This window comes from Enhydra lutris, unplaced genomic scaffold (genome assembly GCF_002288905.1).
Source record: "Enhydra lutris kenyoni isolate GAN:26980312 unplaced genomic scaffold, ASM228890v2 scaffoldscaffold19, whole genome shotgun sequence".
In the NCBI taxonomy this organism is placed as follows: Eukaryota; Metazoa; Chordata; class Mammalia; order Carnivora; family Mustelidae; genus Enhydra; species Enhydra lutris.
The window spans coordinates 4738462-4759039 of record NW_019154103.1 but is presented as its reverse complement, the minus strand read 5'-3'; the positions used below and the strand labels follow the sequence as shown (position 1 = coordinate 4759039).

Below are 20578 nucleotides of genomic sequence, written 5' to 3'. Positions count from 1 at the left end.
GAGCAAATAGATACCCACAAGTCCATCAAAGGGGAATTGGTTAAATTACTGTATAAACATACCATGCAGCCATCAAAAGGAATGATTTAGAGTTACAGAAGACTGCCTTTTAAATAATTAAATAAAGTGAACTACAGAATGCATATGGCCATTTTTCTGCTATAATAAACATATACTTGTACACACCCAGAAAAATATCTGGAAGCTCTCAGCAAACTGGTACCAGAGAAATCTGCACCTTTTGCTTTATATACATTTCTATTATTTACCTACCCCCGAATATATTACTTGTTTTTTAAATTAAAAAATAGACTTCTAGGGGCACCTGGGTGGCTCATTCAGTTAAACGTCTGCCTTCAGCTCAGTCATGATCCCAGAATCCCAGAATCGAGCCCTGCACCAGGCTCCCAACTCAGCAGAGAGCTTGCTTCTCCCTCTGCCCCTCATCCTGCTTGTTGCTCTCTCCCTGAATTAAATAAAAATCTTTTTAAAAAATTAAAATACATATTTTTAAGTATTCTTTTAAATGGCCATAGGAAAAGGAAAACAGAAAGGAAAAAAAAAAGGAAAAGAGAAAGAGAGCACATGAGCAAGTGGCTGCGAAGGGAGGTTCAAAGATTGAAACTGTCAAAGCCAGAAGACCCCACCAATGTATCAGGATTTTACCCTGACACAGCAAGTAGCAGTCCTGAAAAGGAAGCCAGGCACAACTGAAGAAATAACTGGAGAATACAACTAATTATAAAATTCATATGAAAAAGCCAAGGGCTAAGAATAGGTCAAACAATTTTGAGGAAGAATAGAGCAGACCTATGATATTAAAGCTTACTGTAAAGATACAGTTATTAAGAGGGTGGTACAGATGGCAAAGATAAAGCAATATACCAATAAACAGAAGAGACACAGAAATAGACCCACACAAATGCAGAAACTTGATATCCAAGAGAGGGGACACTCACTATACAACAGTGGAGAAATAACGTATTAGTCAATAAATGATGTTAGGAAAACTGACCACCCACATGTAATAGTGAAACTAGATTTCCTACTTAACACATGAAAATAAATTCCAGGTAGATGATCTAAGAATGAAAAAGCAAAACTTACACACTTCTAGAAAAAAAAAAAGGTGAATATTTTTATGAACTTAGGGTACATAAGAGCTTCCTGAATGTGAGCTCTAGGAATCACTATGTATTTTGTCAATGATGTATCTCCAGTGCCTAAAACAATGCTTGGAACACAGTAAATGCTCATTAAGTACTTGTTAAGTTAAAATGAGGAAAACATACAATAAAGAAAGACAAGTTCAACTATAGGTATCCCCCACTTTCTGAAAGTTTCCTTTACACCGCTTCAGAAGACCTACATTAGTACAGTGACAGCTTTTTTCATAAAATCAAAGAAAATCAGATTTCTTTAAGTTAGCGAAAACAGCTACTAATGTAGGTCTTTCTAAAAGTAAAGTGGTGTAACATCACGTGTGGAAAGCAGGGAATACCCTTCTCTTTATGTCATTTGGGCTTACAAGAAGTTTCATAGGTGTGCTCTACTTTTCAACAATGGGGGAAACCTATATAATCAAACTAAACATTGAGTGAAAAGTCAAATCACAGACTAGAGAAAATTGGTTATAATGCATATATAATGCCACACAGAATACAAAAAGAATTGCTACAAATTCATAGAACTCTAAACTACTAATAGAAAAATAAGCACAAGATCTGAACAGGCAATACAAAGAAGAAAACAGGAATGGTCAATAAAAATATTAATTAATGGTTCAAGCTCACTAGTAACATTCTCAAATCTCAAATGGATATTCTTTGTTAAACTATAAAAACACTAGAACATGGCATAGTTCTATAATATAGAGGACACAGATGATATATAGATGACTTTTTGATCTAGGGTTGGAGCAAAGGTATTCTAAATATTTGAAAGGGATGAGGGGAAAGAAATCATAATGAAAAGGTAATATATCTAGTAAATACTTAGAAGCTGGATGATATAACGTATTTCATAACCAATATTAAAGGGCAAAATCTAGTAAGTAACACATATAACTGTCAACTGATTAATACACTTCATTACATAGAAATCAGTAAAAAAAAACAGATGAACAGGTTATTGAGGAAAAATGCGTTTTTTTTTTTTTAGATTTTTATTTATTTATTTATTTGACAGAGATTACAAGTAGGCAGAGAGGCAGTCAGAGAGAGGAAGAAGCAGGCTCCCTGCTGAGCAGAGAGCCTGATGTGGGGCTCGATCCCAGGACCCTGGGATTATGACCTGAGCTGAAGGCAGAGGCTTTAACCCACTGAGCCACCCAGGTGCCCCAGAAAAATGCATTTTAAAAAGCCTTCAACAAGCAGGTTACAAAATACATATAAAGAAACATATTAAAAACGTTAACTCCTCATTAGTAATCCAAAAAAATGTAAGCTTCTAATTATTTTTTTGGTCACTACTACCATAAGATCATCACATTTTGGAAAAGATGTAAAATGGGTGTAAAATTATACACATTGATAATAGGTATAAACTTGTTCATATAATAATCCTGGAGCTTAATTCAGTATTATGTACAATAGCCATAAAAGTATTTATACTCTATGACTCACAAATAGTGTTAAAAAAAATATCATAAGGAAGTGATCAAAGATAGGCACAAATGTGTGTCTGCCAAGCATGCTTACCATAGCATTATTTACAAAAGCAAAAAGTTAGAAATAACCCAAATATCCAAATAAGAAAATAAACTGTTTTATCCATAGGAGACCATTTTAAGCATCTATTTAAAAGGCTTGAAAAAATATTTAATGAAACCGGAAAAGTTTGTACCAATAATAAGTGATAAAAGTTATAAAACTATGTCAGTTTTTAATTTTAAAATTTATTAAATTCATCAAAATATTAATAGTGATTATTTCCAGATAGTGAGATTAAAAGATCTTTGGGTTTTTTTAAAATCTCCATGATAATCTTTTGTTATCACAAAAGTTATAAATTCTCTTGTTCCCCTCACTCAATAGCTCTTAAGAAGCAGCAAAACTGAAGCTGATCAATCTTAACTGTTCTCTGACTAGAAAAGATTGGCCCTTAAGTTTCACTCTCTTGGTTTAATATGATGAGACAACAGAATAATGACCAAAAAAAAAAAAAAAGACTGGCAAAGTTAGTTTGGCAGCACACTTCAGAAAAACTACATAAGAAATTATCCAAAAATTCGCCCAAGTTGAAAACTTACTATAAATTCTTTACTGCTTTAAATAACAAATAAGGGGGCGCCTGGGTGGCTCAGTGGGTTAAAGCCTCTGCCTTCAGCTCAGGTCATGATCCCAAGGTCCTGGGATCAAGCCCCGCATCGGGCTCTCTGCTCAGCAGGGAGCCTGCTTCCTCCTCTCTCTCTGCCTCCCTCTCTGCCTACTTGTGATCTCTGTCTGTCAAATAAATAAATAAAATCTTTAAAAAAAAAATAACAAATAAGGCATTAACTACAATCAATTCATAAGATAAAGATGAAGGCTCGATTAGAGATAGTAATTTGATATATGTGAGGTCATAGTTGCTTATAGTATAGCAATGATGAGAAAGGTTGGAAAGATACAAATCTCTGGGAGCAGTTATATTAACCCACTAGCTATTTTCCTAATAATTTTTTTCAAATCTGTAGATGTTAACTAGATCATTGTCCATTTCTGGGACCCAGTATTTTCTTCAGCCACAATTTACTTGATTAGCCATCTCCAAACAAGTAAAGCCCTAGATACAATTTTTTTTTAAGATTTTTATTTGACAGAGAGAGCACAAGTAGACAGAGAGGCAGGCAGAGGGAGAGAGAGAGGGAAGCAGGCTCCCTGCTGAGCAGAGAGCCCAATGTAGGGCTCAATCCCAGGACCCCAGACCACGACCTGAGCTGAAGGCAGAGGCCCAAACCACTGAGCCACCCAGGAGCCCCTAGACATAATTTGATGATAGCCATCTATTTGATGATGGCTCCTAATTCTATTTCTACTTTTCACCTTTGCATATATAGTAAAAAGAAAACTAATGAAACCATCCACTTGAGACTTTCATTTCTGCAAAAGGAAGGAAGGAATAAAATTATCATTTATACTGATGTTATGATCTTACATACAAAAAATCCTAAAAAGTCTATCAAAACTGCTGGAATCAATGATTTCTATAAAGTGACAGGATATAAAATCAACACATAGAAATCAGTTGCATTCCTTTACATTCATAATGAAGCAACGGAAAAGAAAACCAACCCATTCACAATAGCATCAAAAACAATAAAATACTTGAAATAGGTGATGGGGATTAAAGAGTACACTTACCATGATGAGCACTGAGCAATGTACAGAAATGAGCACTGAGAAATGTACAGAATATTGTATACCTGAAACTAATATAACACTGTATACTAGGTATCCTGGAATTAAAATTGTAAAAACCGGGGCGCCTGGGTGGCTCAGTGGGTTGGGCCTCTGCCTTCAGCTCAGGTCGTGGTCTCAGGGTCCTGGGATCGAGCCCCGAGTCAGGCTCTCTGCTCAGTGGGGAGTCTGCTTTCCCCCCGCTCTGCCTGCCTCTGCCTACTTCTGATCTCTATCAAATAAATAAAATATTTAAAATAAATTAAATTAAATTAAATTATGGGGTGCCTGGGTGGCTCAGTGGGTTAAAGCCCCTGCCTTCGGCTCAGATCATGATCCCAGGGTCCTGGGATCGATCCCCACATCAGGCTCTCTGCTCAGCAGGGAGCCTGCTTCCTCCTCTCTCTCTGCCTGCTTCTCTGCCTACTTGTGATCTCTGTCTGTCAAATAAATAAAATCTTAAAAAAATAATAATAAGACAATAAAATAAAATTGTAAAAACCTCAATTTTTAAAAAATTGGTGTTTTAATTAGGACTTCATCAGGATAAAAAGCTCTTGCACAGCAAAGGAAATAGTCAACAAAACTAAAAGGGAATGGGAGAAGATATTTGCAAATGTCTTATCAATAAAGGGCTAGTATCCAAAACATATAAAGAACTCAATAAACTCAACACTCAAAAAAGCAAAAAATCCAGTCAACAAATGGGCAGAGGACATGAACAGATATTTCTCCAAAGAAGACATTTAAACGGCCAACAGACAAATGAAAAAATGTTCAACATTTTTCATTTCAAAACATACTTTAGCTCAACAGAATTAAAAACATTATAACAATCATGGCAATAAGTAGTATAGAGATTCTTCTGTCACCTAATGAGTTCTCTGCACTGAAAATTCTCAAGATGTTTCATTATTAAATAAATAATATATAAGATCCCTTCAAGGCACTGGTCCATGAGTTATCTTTCTGATGCACAAACAAATGTATGTTCTCCTTTCTGGTTTTCTTCCATATTCTAAACACCTATTGAAGAAAATTCCTCCTTGTTTTTTCTTGTTCTTTCTCTTCCATCTGTGAACCAACAAAGTTCTTAAGTTTACTCAGGGTCTAAAGCAAGTGTTCTTAATGTGTTTATAGACATCTTGCACTAGAAACCCCTGATGCTTATTGAATATGCAGGCCCTGGGGCACTGGGGTGGTTCAATTGGTTAAGCATCCAAGTCTTGATTTTGGCTCAGGTCATGGTATCTGGGCTCTGTGCTCAGAAGGCAGTCTGCCTGAGATTTTCTCTCTCCCTCTCCCTCTGCCCCCAAACCCCAGCTCACTCATTCTCACTCTAATAATAAATAAATAAATCTTTTTAAAAATGCAGACTCTGGTCCCCACTATGGACACGCAGGTTCAAAACTCAGGGGAATGAAGAGAAAAGATGTGCATTTTTAAAACAGCTCTCTACGGCAACAAAGTTTAAGAGACTGCCAAAAGAAACCTAAAACTTTTGCAACTTTCATTGACTTTTTTAGTCGCTAACCAAACAAGAACGGACTGTAGCTATGCTTAACATAGATTTTCTTGTTATTAAGAGTGGTGAAAATTATGCACATTAATGGCAGAATCAAGACAAATAATTTTATCAGAATAACCATTTTAAAACAAGCTTTTAAAGATTAGAATATTTTTCTAATCTTTCTAATCTAGAGTTGTACTACAGGAGGAAAGAAGGAATATACATGCGTGGGAGTTTCCAAGTAGAAAAGGGTAAATGAAGGAAGAGAAGCATGACCATACATATTCATACATACATCAAATATTTATTGATCAACTACAACATCCAACAGTTATAGTCACTTGAGATACATTCATGAAGAAAACATGTAAACATCCTCACTCTCATGGAGTTTACATACTAGCAAATGGAAGATAAACAATTTACATAACAAACACATTTTAGAATATCTCAGAAAGCAGTAAATGTTATGGAACAACAACAACAACAAAAGAACAGGGTAGGGGCGCCTGGGTGGCTTGGTGGGTTAAGCCTCTGCCTTCGACTCAGGTCATGACCCCAGGGTCCTGGGATCAAGCCCCGCGTCGGGCTCTCTGCTCAGCAGGGAGCCTGCTTCTTCCTCTCTGCCTACTTGTGATCTCTCTCTCTCTCTGTCAAATAAATAAATAATCTTTAAAAAAAAAAAAAAAGAACAGGGTAAAGGTATCACGAATAAAGGTTGAGTGGATTTAATTTTACAAAGGTGATCAGGGAACACAATATCTGAGTAAACACTTTAAGGAAGTGAAGAAGTCGAACCCTGTAGGTATCTGGGGGAAGACCATCTTAGGTAGAGGGAATGAACAGTCAGTACAAAGTGAGGAGAACGCCTGACATATATGACCAAGACCAGTGTGCTGGATAGGAATACATGAGGAAAAGAGTATGAGGAGATAAAGAATAGAGAGTTGTTAGGAGCCGGATTCTTTTAAGGACTCTTGGCTTTACTTTGAAAAAAAAAAATTAAAAGCTAGTGAAGAGTTCTTGACAGGAGACTGGAATGGTCAAATTCAAGGGGTCATGTGATTACTGAGTTGAAAAGGGACTGAAACAGGGCAAAGGTAGAAGGAGAGAGAGTAGTGAGGAAATCACCCCTGCAGTAATCCAGGCAAGGTCACATCACAGCTCAAGCCAAGTGGCAGCTATGGAGAAAAAGGATCAGATCTGGATATATTTTTAAGGGAGAGCCAACAGGATTCCCTGACAGAAAGACATGAGATACAAAGAAATGCAAACAGTGAAATCCTACCAAGGTTTTGGCTTAAGCAACTAGTAGGATAGAGAGGAGAAAGACTGAAAATGAGCAGGTTTACAATCAAGGGATTCAGTTCAATTTTCACGACACTGAATTTGCAATTTTTCAGACATCCAGGTAGACATGTCTAGTAGGCAGTTAAAATACGAACCTGGTGTTCTGAAGAGAGGTCTGTACTGGAGATATAAATTTGGAAGTCACCCACATGTATTTAAAGCTGTAGATACAAGTTAAAGCTATAAAACTGGATGAAGTCACCATCTGAGCAAATGCAGATGAAGAAGAGAAGCAAAGCCTAATTCCAGGTGCCCTCCAATACTGCAGGTGAAAATGCAGGAGGGAGGAGACAAGCCAACAAAGGCGACTGAGAAGGAAAAACTGAACTACTCTGAAAGCCAAATGAAGAAAATGTTCTAAGAATCAGATAATGAAGGTAACTGGGTGCCTCAGTCAGTTAAGTGTCTGCCTTCAGCTCAGGTCATGAGTCCTGGGTCCTGGGATTGAGCCCTACATCAGGCTCCCTGCTCAGTGGAGAGCCTACTTCCTCCTCTCCCTCTGCTGCTCCCTCTTCTTGTGCTCATGCATGCTGTCTCTGTCAAATAAATAAAATCTTAAAAAAAAAAAAAAAAAAAGAATGAGATAGTGATCAACTCTCAATGCTGCTGATTAAGGTTAAGAATGAAAATTTACCATTGAATCTCACAACATGGAAGACTGGCTACCCTGACAAGTACATTTTGGTGGAGTGTTAGAAGCAAAACCCTTACTGAACTATCTTTCAAGAGAAAGGGCTGAGGAACTAAAATAAGTAGAGTATCCTTCAGAAGATTTCTGCAGCAATGGAGAGCAGAAAAAGTTTTGCAAGAAAGAAGATGCCATAAATGAACTGGACAGGGAAAGAAGATTAAGTTTTATTACAGAGTTATAGTAATCAAGACAGTATATTATTAGAGTAAGGATAGACATGGGTATCAACAGAAAAAAGTGTCCAAAAATAAACCCCTAAATTATCAATCGGTTTTCAGCCTGAGTGCCACGATAATCCAATAGAAAAAAAAAAAAAAAAAAAAGTCTTTTCAATGAATGGTGATGAACAAGCAGGTATCAATGCAAAAGAATGGGTCTGAACAGGGGCGCCTGGGTGGCTCAGTGGGTTGGGCCGCTGCCTTCGGCTCAGGTCATGATCTCAGGGTCGTGGGATCGAGTCCCGCATCAGGTTCTCTGCTCAGCAGGGAGCCTGCTTCCCTTCCTCTCTCTCTGCCTGCCTCTCTGCCTACTTGTGATCTCTGTCTGTCAAATAAATAAATAAAATCTTTAAAAAAAAAAAAAAAAAGAATGGGTCTGAACAACTACCGCATACCATGTGCAAAAATTAACTCAAAATCAATCATTAACCTAAATGTAAGCACTAAAACTGTACAACTCTTAGAAGAAAACATAGGAGTAAATCTTTAGGACCCTGAGTTAGGCAATGGTTTCTTAGAACACCAATAACAAGAACCCAAGAAAAAATAAACAAATGTGACATCAAAATTAAAACTTCCATGCCAAGAACACTATCAATTAAGTGAAAAGACATCTCACAGAATGAGAGAAAATGTTTGCAAATCACGTATTTGATAAGAGAGTTGTATTTAGAATATTTAACACACTCTCACGATTCACTATTAAAAAGACAATTCTTTTAAATATGGGCAAAAGATCTAAACATTTCTCCAAAAAAAAAATACACACAGGAAAAAAATGGTAAATATTATTAGCCATCAGGGAAACAAAAATCAAAACCACAAGGAGAAATTACTTCACAGCCACTAGGATGGTTTTAAGCACAAAGTCACAACAGCCAATGTTGGCAAGGATGTGGACAAAGTGGAACACTTACACACTACCAATGACAATGTAAAATGGTGCACCCACTTTGGAAACCAGGCTGGGCTACATATGACACTACAATTACACTGCGATGTATTTATCTACAAGAGGAAGGGAAACACAGGACTGCAGAAAAAGTAATAGAAGCTCCTGGGAGCCAGAAACTGGAAACAACTTAACTGCCCATCAACACATGGATGGCTAAATAAAATGTGGTATAAAAATCAAAAAAGAAGGGGAATAAAGTACTGATGCTACATACCACCACACAGTTGAATATTTAAAATATTACCCTAATATCCTAGTGAAAGAAACTATTTACAGAAGACCACATACTGTATAATTCTATTTATATGAAATGTCCAGAAAAGACAAATCTAGAGAGGCATTAAGTAAATTAGTAGTTGCCTATAGCTGGAGAGGGAAAGGATACATGAAGTGACTGCTGAAAGGTCCAACTTTTGGGATGAAACAAAAATATTCTAAAATTAGAATTTGACAATGGTTGGGCAATCCTGAAAGCACCATAATTATATACTTTAAATGGACATATTAATTTTATCTCAATGAAGCTGTTAAATAAATTTTTGTGATTTTTTTTCTAAGATGGGAGAAAACACAACATATTTTTATGAAGATATGATGATCCAAAAGAAGAAAAAAACTAATTATGTAGGAAGGAGCAATTAAGCAAAGTTCCAAGGTGAGAATGCATGGAATCTACCAAGAAATAGAGGGGATGACATCAGACAGAAGCACAAATAGGTAGCTCATCTATAAATAACAGGCAAGCAGAAAACATGGTAAAATGCTGATAGGTAGATGCAGTGATAGGAGTCTGTGGACGTTCTCTATGGACTGCTTCAAGTTTCTCAGTGAAATAAGCAAGGTCATCATCTAAGAGTGAGCATAAACGAAGAGATTTTACAGATAAGGAGAGAGGAAGAAGAAGCTGGACAATTACATAACCAGAACATTCAGTGTTCTAGTACTCTACTGAGCTGGTCAATAACCAAAAGTGAGACCCTCTGGCACGCTTTCTCCAGCCATATTTAGTTGCTAGGGTAGGGTAGAAAGCAGAAGTAGACAGAACTGTATATAACCAGCACCACTTGGGTTTTAGCCCAGAAATTATGTCAAAGTGAGGAAGAGAAGGGAAGGCAAGGGAGTGACAATAATAACTGAATGTGGGGCACATGGGTGGCTCAGTGGGTTAAAGCCTCTGCCTTTGGCTCAGGTCATGATCCCAGGGTCCTGGGATTGAGCCCCGAGTCAAGGGCTCAATCAGGGAGCCTGCTTCCTCCTCTCTTTCTCTGCCTGCTTCTCCGCCTACTTGTGATCTCTCTCTGTCAAATAGATAAATAAAATCTTTTAAAAAAAGATAATAATGAATGAATGTAGAATTTAAGCTGAAAGGAGAGAAAATGGAGAAAGGTAAAGTAGATAGGCCATTGTATTATTTCACACTGAGTACTTGAATTAGGGTGGTTTAGTAGGAATGAGAAGGACAGACAGGTAATATCTCCTGAAGATACAAGTGACAGGATGTGGCAAATAGAGATAGGAAAAGAAGCTATTTGAGCCAAAGTAGACTCAGATGTTTCTAGCTAATGACACTTGGCTAGATAGGAGGATAGAAGGCAATAGTTAACATTAAATAAAAAGAGAAACAAAGAAGATTGGTTCCATAAGGGACAGATAATCAGCTCCAACAAAGACAAGACAGTAAGAAGCAAAGGAGAAAAGATATAAAAAGAAATGAAGAGCAAGAGAAAATACAGTTTTTACAGCGTAGAAAATGCTTCTGCAGTATTAAAGATAAGTAAACTACTGTGTACAAATATATTGTTAGTCCCTGAGCTAAAAGTTTCATCCATTTTCAAAAGAAACTGATCTTAAAACTATTTAACTCAACATCTTCCTCTCCCACCATTACCCATTTAAAAAAAAAAAAAAAAAAAAAAAAAAAAAGGATGTCCAAAGACACTAGGTGGTTTGCCTAAAGTCACCAACTTATCAGTGGTAGGGTCTAGTTTAGAATCCAGGTCTTATGACTCTCAGTCTAACTAATGTCCAGAATTATGTTAGAAGCAGTTCTTATATAAACCAATTATTTACTTTTCCTTATGGTCAGAATTATCAGCATGCCGTGGTGCCTGGCTGGCTTAGTCAGTACAGCATGTCACTTGATGTTGGTCAGAATGGGGAGTTCAAGCCCCATAATAGGCATAGAGCTTACTTTAAAAACTAGCCTTTCAAAAACAAAAAATGTGGGGCACCTGTGTGGCTCAGTTATTAAGCGTCTGCCTTTGGCTCAGGTCATGATCCATGTCCTGGGATGGAGCCCCATATCGGGCTCCCTACTAACAGCCAGCTTTTCCCTCTCCAGTTCTCCTGTGCTTGTGTTTCCTCTCTCGCTCTCTGTCATAAATAAATAAAACTTAAAAAAAAAATGTGGCCATGCCAATACTTAGAATTTTTTTCCCTGCATCCAGAAGATACAGATCTCTGTTGCTGGTTTACGTGACTGAAATCATATATGGCAACAACTGGCAGAACAGAAAGAAAAGGAGGCAACATATTCCTGAAGAAAATAAAAATGTTACAGTGTACTAGGCCCTGAGATATGTCACTCAGAATCTATATTAAGGAACACTACACTCCCCTCCACACACACACAGGTGACCCTAATTCCTATGTTTCAATACCTACCAGAAGAAATTCTGTTTGAAGCCATAAATGCCATTACCAGTGGCTGAAACTAGTGACAGTCACGCTGTAGTAGACATTTTAAACTATTACCTTGTTTCAAAGGAAAGCATTCCCCTATAAATACATAACAGTTCTCAAGGATGAGCCAATTTTTCTAGTATTTTATTCACTAAATTTTAGAAGGTAGGCCAGGAAACCTACCCACCATGTTCAACATAATTTTCAGCAGGAAAATGCATTTTGAGTTCACACAAAAAATTATTTTGTAACTCAAGACTGCACTCCATTTTAAAGCACATTCGATTCATACTAGCCACATTTCAAGTGCTCAAGAGCCCTCCTTTATACTGCCAACATACTGGCTAGTCTATACTGTAATGTATCTTGGGACAACTCCTTTCTCTGAATTTGTAACATCAAGTGAGTATGTAAATTATTATTAAAATATTTATAGGATGCCTGTGGTGGCTCAGTTGGTTGGTTGTCTGCCTTCAGTAAAGGACATGATCCCACTGATCCTGCTTTCCCCTTCCCTCTGCTTCTCCCCTAGACTTGTGTTTTTGCTCACTGCACTCTCTCTCAAATGAATAAATAAATGAAAACTCTTTCTAAAAAAGTTATTTGTTGGGGCGCCTGGGCGGCTCAGTGGGTTAAAGCCTCTGCCTTCCGCTCAGGTCATGATCTCAGGGTCCTGGAATCAAGCTCCACATCCAGCTCTCTGCTCAGCAGGCAGCCTGCTTCCTCCTCTCTCTCTCTCTCTCTGCCTGCCTCTCTGCCTACTTGTGATCCTCCGTCTGTCAAATAAATAAATAAAATCTTTTAAAAAAAAAGTTATTTGTTGCCTTCATTGAATACCTTAGGTTCCATTCAAACATAAAACTAAATATAAAAGAAAACCTAAGTAAGAAACATAAAACAGGAAATTTTTCTAAATCTTATAGTTTATACATTCAATCTGCTGATGGATCTTCTCTCCTGACCTTAAGTAGTTCACCACACCAAGCAACAATTCAGAAGCTTGATTTTCACTAATATTTTTCTAAAACAAATATGAATACCACTAATCAACTAAAACAGTATCTGGATTGAGTTCTAACATATCATTTAAATCAATTATCCAGGGGCGCCTGGGTGGCTCAGTGGGTTAAAACCTCTGCCTTCAGCTCGGGTCATGATCCCAGGGTCCTGGGATCGAGCCCCACATTAGGCTCTCTGCTCAGCAGGGAGCCTGCTTCCTCCTCTCTCTCTCTCTCTCTCTCTCTGCCTGCCTCTCTGCCTACTTGTGATCTGTCAAATAAATAAATAAATAAAATCTTTTTTAAAATAAATAAATAAATAATAATAATAATAAATCAATTATCCAAATATACCTAAACTGTTTTGGAAAATAGTCACAACTATTAAAAAAAAAAAAAAAAAAAAGACAAGTTTCTGGTACCATAGAGAAAACAAATGAATTTTTTTTATTATTTCAATTACAATTTCAATCATGTAAAAAAGTTCAGTGCAAAATGCACGTGTTACAATAATTTCCATTTCCCTGGTTAGATACTTTATCAAATCTAAGTGTTTCATTTTAAATTGGCTTAGTCCGTATTGCCTAGCTACATACATAGACTATTCTCTTTCAGAAAATCTTTTCTTGACTGCAAAAACTATGTTTCAAACTATACTTTACACTTTTGTATTTTATTTTTCCTGGATCTTCTTTGTGTAATTTTTTTAAATTACAATTAGGTGAGAAATATTTTGTAGACTAGGACTGTACCTTCTATTCTTCAGCAACTTTCCTAAAGACAGAACTACCAAAATGTAAAAGGTAAAAGTTTTAGAGAAAATAGATGAGTCAGTTAAATCAATTCTGCCATTTAATACCTGGATGACCAGTGTCTCAGATTCTTTATCAATAAAACAGAAATAAAAAATATCCATTTGGAATAGGAATTCAGTAATAGGTAAAGCATAAGACACAGAATAGACATCTTGATATAAAGTACTAATACTACTGATAAGAACAACCTACAGTTGCTACTTTCAAAAGGTTTACAATACTTCTTGCTTGTAAAATCTTACCAAAAATTACATGAAAACATCTTTTCATTCTTTACCAACAAATTTTAATGAGTCTGGTTCCCATCTCCAATCCACAAAATCATATTAAGAGAACTACATATGGTGGAATAAAATATACAGCTCTTCTTTTTCTCCCTTTCAACTACAACCAAATGCACTCTCACACATTCTAGCACAAATTTACTATATTGTTGAATCATATGAAATTGCCATTTTTACATGTCAAAACTGGTCAACTTATTGGCTATCTCCAATGGTTCAATCTGAAACTTACTTGTTCAATGAACACTTTAGTAAACCCAGGTTGGGGTGTAGTTGCTATACATAAGCAAAGTCTGTTAAATAAGGGCTATGAGGGCGCCTGGGTGGCTCAGTTGGCTGAGCAACTGCCCTCGGCTCAGGTCATAAACCTGCCACGTCAGGCTCCCTGCTCAGCAGGGGGTTCTCTTCTCCCTCTGATTTCCCCCTCTCATGCTCGCTCTCTCTCATTCTTTCTCTCTCAATAAATAAATAAAATCTTTTATTTAAAAAAAGGGGGGGCTGTGAAATAAAGTGAAATGTAAAAGTTCATTCTTATTTTAATGCTTTTACTTTGTACAAAGCTCTTCCTAAACTAAAATGTTAATATAAAACATTCTGAATAAATTTCTAAGCTAAAACCTACAATATCTTTGAGAATTATTTTCCAGACTATGGAAAACACACATCAGGAAGAGATGATCAAGTAACAATTACACTGATCTGCAAAACCAAGCATACAACTTAAGAACTTCAGTATCTTCACCAGAATGAGTTATATTTCAAAAGCCAATGGTGTTTAAACTACGAGACCTCTTGAGTGTATGAATTACACTGAAGACTCAAAATATAGTAACAAAATTATTTGTCAGAGAAATTTTGGGGAAGAATTCTCAACAGAACCTACCTCAATAGTTCTCAAAACTGATTCAGTTTTGAGTGAATAAAATCAGTTTGAATTCAGTTTGGTGAATAAAATCACCAAAACAGCTACAACAAAAAACACAAGTGCCCTAATAGTGAGAGAGTAGGGTCCTAATGAGAAATGTAATAAAATTCTCCAGGTGCTTCTAATATGCATCCAGGATGGAGGAACCCTTTTTCTTAAGGCTTTTTTTTTCATACCCCTACATAAATCAAGACTAAATTTTTAGGAGATTATGTTCCTAAGCCAGGTAAATTTCCAGAGGTTCTAGTCTGTCTACCACAGAGTAAAATGTTCTGTTAAGAAAACGTCTCCCCTACTTTATCATGAAGACACCACTTACACCAAAAAGTAGTTCCCTCTCCTATTTAAAGAACTGTAGTAATATTGACTTATTGGAGGGAATAGTAGCAATGTAGAACATAAAAGAAAATCTGTAGTGTTTCATTGGGACCATCATGGTAATTTCCAATTATTACTGATATTCCTTTCTGTTTAAAAAAAATTTAACTTTCTAGGGGCGCCTGGGTGGCTCAGTGAGTTGAGCCTCTGCCTTCGGCTCGGGTCGTGATCTCAGTGTCCTGGGATTGAGCCCCGGGTAGGGCTCTCTGCTCAGTGGGGAGTCTGCTTCCCTCTCTCTGCCTGCCTCTCTGCCTACTTGTGATCTCTCTCTCTGCCTGCCTCTCTGCCTACTTGTGATCTCTCTGTCAAAAAAATAAATAAAATTTTAAAAAAAATTTTAACTTTCTAAATTATAAATTAAACACTAACAGCTTATTTTATACAAGTTTAATCCATCAACTAAAAAAAGAAATTATAACCAAAATACAAATTTCTATTTAATTTCAACATTTAAAAGTAGTCTAATTAAGACAGTCTTACTGTTCTAGAATCCGAGAACGGATTATATTCATCAAGTCCTGGTGGAACATTTCTTGTCACTTGCGTAACTGATGGGTCCTGGAATAAAATTCAAAGGAGAAAAAAAGATTACTTATCCTTTAAGGCACAGTTTTGATAGTTACAAAGCACTTGCTCTATCTGTACTTTTGGTCAACAAGCAAAGCTAACAGAGGAGAATAAAGAAGATTATCAGATTTACTCAGTCCCATTCCAACAAGGTTGAAATTTATACCCACAGCCCTCATACCCTCAGTGAAAAAACTGGGTTAGATGCAAATCAGCTGCTATTATATAAAGAATGAAAACAGTTATGTGGAACTGACTGCACAGCATCTTAGCAAATCTTGGGCACACCCACCATCCTTTCCTTTGGATTCCACAATGAGTTCATCTTCCCCCCAGCGCCCCCCCCCCCTTTTTTTTTAAATATCTTCTATCAGTTTTCCCTACTGCTGATACAAACACCGTATTACAAATCAATGTCATATACAGGCAACATGTACCACATCCAATATTAAGCACCACTTACTTGTATCCTACCCAACAGTTTTGACTATTGTTTACTTTGTCCTGTACTGTTTCTCCTTTTCCAACTATAACATATTACCATACTATCCCAGCTTTTCGAATTAGGCTTTCAAATAAGTAAGTCCCTAAATCTTAGAGAGTTCATCTACTTTTCTTGTGAATAAATGTAAGACACAAATGTAATGAACATCTCAACAAAAACCAACTATATAATTAACATGAAAAAGCATTTGCAAACTTTAATACAGCCTCATTGACTTTCCAATCCCTAGTCCCAAGCTTTGGCACGCATCAGAACCAAATACAGATTGCTGCACCCACCCCCAGGGTTCTGGAATGGGGCACCAGAATCTTTATTTCTAAAAAGTTACCATGTGATGCTGCTTCTGCTTGGAGAAGCACTGCTCTCTCACCTATGCTGCACCTTCTCCAATCCATCTTCCTCAACACAGTCATCAAAATTACCTCCCAAAATAAAAAGCTTATCTTGTCATTCCCCTCCTCCATCCCCTCTCCTCAGTTCCCCACCCATTTCAGGTTTTTTAAAGGCTCTCCCAAGACAAAATACAAATTCCTCAAAATGAGATACAAGGCAGCTGACCACCGAGCTTTCCAGACTAATAAACTCTACCACAAGGTCCTTCCCCTAGCCAGATCTTCACTCTCTACCAAGTCAAACAAGCTATTGCATAAGGAGCCTTAAACTTGACAAAAAGGAAGATGTAATAATAAATTTAAAGTATGGCACAGACAAAAGTAAAAATTTTAAGCTTGCTCAATAAGGAGGGAAGGAGGGCATGAAATCACTCTACTTCCCAGCATTCTCTTCCTAAGTTTATTCAAAAACATGAGGAGCAGGAAGATTATCAAGAGACAATGTATGTCTCAGGGAGAAAATTAATAGAAACACGAATATTTGATCTCAAGGTTTTGAGTTTGAGCCCCATGCTGGGTGCAGAGATTTCTTAAAAAATAAAAAATAATTTTAAGAAGTGGGTTTAGGATCAACAGGTAGAGACTTACCACATCCGATTAGTCCAGATGCAGTCTCAATGCCCACATCTCTTATCCCTACCCACAAAACCAGATGACCTAGGAGTCCTCAGCACCATATTCTTCCTTGGCATTCCTCTGGCAGGAATACACAAAGGTAGGATAACCTTAGTGATCTCCTCTTCCTTAAAGACTCAATCTGAAGAACACTTCACATGCTAACTAATGAATTGCTGATACCCAAGTAATTGCATTCCAGTCTAAGTGCTTCCACAGAGCTTGGCATTTATTTTCACCAGCATTTATTTCACTGACTCATGATGATCTTCATACAAGTCCCCTTTCCCAAACTAGAAGGTCACTTCTTTAAATACAAAAAATACATGATTAGGTCCTGTTTATTTAATCATACATGCATAGTAATACTGTTTGAGTGATAATTGCCACTCCCAAAGAGAAAAAAAAGTCCAAAGAGTAATTCCTCAGGATAGTAACACCAGTATTAATCAAGAAATACTCCCTGAGGGGCACCTGGGTGGCTCAGGCATTATGTGTCTGCCTTTGGCTCAGGCCATGATCCTAGCATCCTGGGATCTACCACTCCCCCACCCCCCAACCCCCCATCCCCACATCGGGCTCCCTGCTCAGTGGGAAGCCTGCTTCTCCCTCTCCACTCCCCCTGCTTGTGTTCCCTCTCTGGCTGTGCCTCTCTCTCTCAAATAAATAAATTAAAATCTTTACCAAAAAAAAAAAAAAAAAAAGAAAAGAAAAGAAAAAAAATACTCCCGGGGCGGGGGGGGAGTGAACAAATATGAAGTTAGTTCAAAAATTTAAGGGAAAAGATGATCTTACTCATAAGGGAAATACTAATTAAAGGTACCCTAACATAGTATTTCTCATCTATCAGACTAGAAAAAAATCTACAAGTCTAACATAGCCAAGCGACAAAAGTGTAAGAAAATAAGAATTCTCCTACATTACTAATGGAAAGAGAAATTATTACAACTCTATGGAGGGACAGTTGGCAATAGTCAGCAAAATTACATCTATATTTACACTTTTTTAAGATTTTATTTATTTAGTTGACAGAGAGAGATTACAAGTAGGCAGAGAAGCAGGCGGAGAGAGAGAGAGGAGGAAACAGGCTCCCCGCTGAGCAGAGAGCCTGATGCAGGGCTTGATCCCAGGACCCTGAGATCATGACCTGAGCAGAAAGCAGCGGCTCAACCCACTGAGCCACCCAGGCGTCCTCAAATTTGTTTTAATACATGTAAACAGTATTGAGAAAGTGATAGTCTGTAAACTGGAAGAAAACAACAAAGCTTAAGATTTAATAATGAATAATCTTTTTTTTTTAAGATTTTATTTATTTATTTGACAGAGAGAGATCACAAGTAGGCAGAGAGGCAGGCAGAGAGAGAGGAAGGGAAGCAGGCTCCCTGCTGAGCAGAGAGCCCCATGCGGGGCTCGATCCCAGGACCCTGAGATCATGACCTGAGCCGAAGGCATAGGCTTACCCCACTGAGCCACCCAGGCACCCCATGAATAATCTTTCTTTGAAGATTTTATTTTATTTGAGAGAGAGAGTGTGTGTATACATGACTAGGGGGAGGCGCAGAGGGAGAAAATCCTCAAGTAGACTCCCCAGTGAACCAGCACATGGCTTGACAGCAGACATGAGAATCATGACCTGAGCAGAAACCAAGAATCAGGGGCTCAACCAACTGAGCCACCCAATAATGAATAATCTTTTAAAGTCTACAAAGTGTTTAGCACTTCCATTACTTCCAATCCTTGCTATGATCCTCCCTGATGGATAGTATTATTCTATTTTTCAGACAAAGAAGCTATGGCCTTGAAAAGGTCAAGAAACTTTCTGAAGGACAATTAGCGTACATCTTGAGACAAAATATGAAGCCACAATTTCCCAATGCCTATATATATATTCTTTCTATCAGATATATGAAAAATAAAATTTACCACAATCACAACTTTATCAGGAAAAGACACTGGCACCTGCATAAGATTCTCTCTCTCCCTCTGCCCCTCCCTCTCCCCCTCCCCTGCCTCTGTCTCTCTAAGAAAAAGGAGGAGGAAGAGGAGGAGGAGAAGGAGGAAGAGGAGGGAAAGAAGGAGGAGGGGAGGAGAAAAGACATTAGTCGAGCTGATTGTTTATTAATGATTCCAAAAGCTTTGGCAGGAAAATACTGCACTTTTTTTCAACACAACAAAATTAAACTGTTTCAAGTGCTAACTTGGTTACTTCTGCAGCAGTGGTTCTCAGACTCAGTACATATTGGAATCACCTGAAGGGCTTGTTAAAACCCAGATTACTAACCCCATTCTAAATGTACCTTGATGTCTGAGAACCTGCATTGTTAATGAGGAAAACAATCTGAGAAAGTCTAATTTTATTGACTTAAAGGAATATAGTAGGTCTCTTTTTTATTGACTTTTAAGAAGTACATTCTCAATCATTTAAATGCTCTAAAAAATAATAATTTAAATACTCTATTTGGATCTGACTACCCATAAACATTAAAATTTAAATTTATGTCATTTAGTTAAGCTAAGGCTGTTCTTTATTTTTATTCTTTTAAAGATTTTATTTATTTGACAGACAGAGATTACAAACAGGCAGAGAGGCAGGCAGAGAGAGAGAGAGAGGAGGGAAAGCAGGCTCCCCGCTGAGCAGAGAGCCCAATTCGGGGCTTGATCCCAGGACCCTGGGAACATGACAGAGCCGAAGGCAGAAGCCCCAACCCCCTGAGCCACCCAGGCGCCCCTACTCTTTTTTTTTTTTTTTTAACATTTCTCCCCCCCCCCTTTTTTTTTTAAGATTTTATTTATTTATTTGACAGAGAGAACACAAGTAGGCAGAGAGGCAGGCAGAGAGAGGGGGGAAAGCAGGTTCCCTGTTGAGCAGAGAGCCCAACTAGGAGCTGGATCCCAGGACCGTGAGATCATGACCTAAGCCAAAGGCAGAGGCTTAACCTACTGAGCCACCCAGGTACCCCTAAGCTAAGGCTATTCTGCTAACACCTTAGTAAGCCAATTACTTCATAGTCGTATTTCATTAAAAATTGAGATGCCTGGGTGCCTGGGTGGCTCAGTGGGTTAAGCCACTGCCTTTGGCTCAGGTCATGACCCCAGAGTCCCGAGATCAAATCCACAATGGGCTCCCAGCTCCACGGGGAGTCTGCTTCTCCCTCTGACCTTCTCCCCTCTCATTCTCTCTCTCACTCTCTCCCTCTCAAATAAAGAAATAAAATCTTTTAAAAAATTGAGATGCCTTATAAATGTTTTTTCAAAGAGAGTAAAATTTCACATATAGCATAATTAGCTATTTTACATCTGTAATCCGGGGTTCT

General features: G+C 37.7%; 1 protein-coding gene across 2 annotated transcripts in view; it reads right to left on the bottom strand.

Annotated features, from left to right (window-relative positions):
• The window catches only part of LOC111148292 (secretory carrier membrane protein 1), a 130184-nt gene that overhangs the window by 79742 nt on the left and 29864 nt on the right, over positions 1 to 20578 (bottom strand). The window contains exon 2 of one of the 2 annotated variants that reach the window (XM_022504773.1): positions 15666 to 15743. The exons of the other annotated variant lie outside the window; for it this stretch is intronic. Within the exon in view, the coding sequence (XP_022360481.1) occupies positions 15666 to 15743 (78 nt within the window). The remainder of the gene's footprint in view (positions 1 to 15665; positions 15744 to 20578) is intronic. 2 annotated transcript variants of the gene reach the window in all.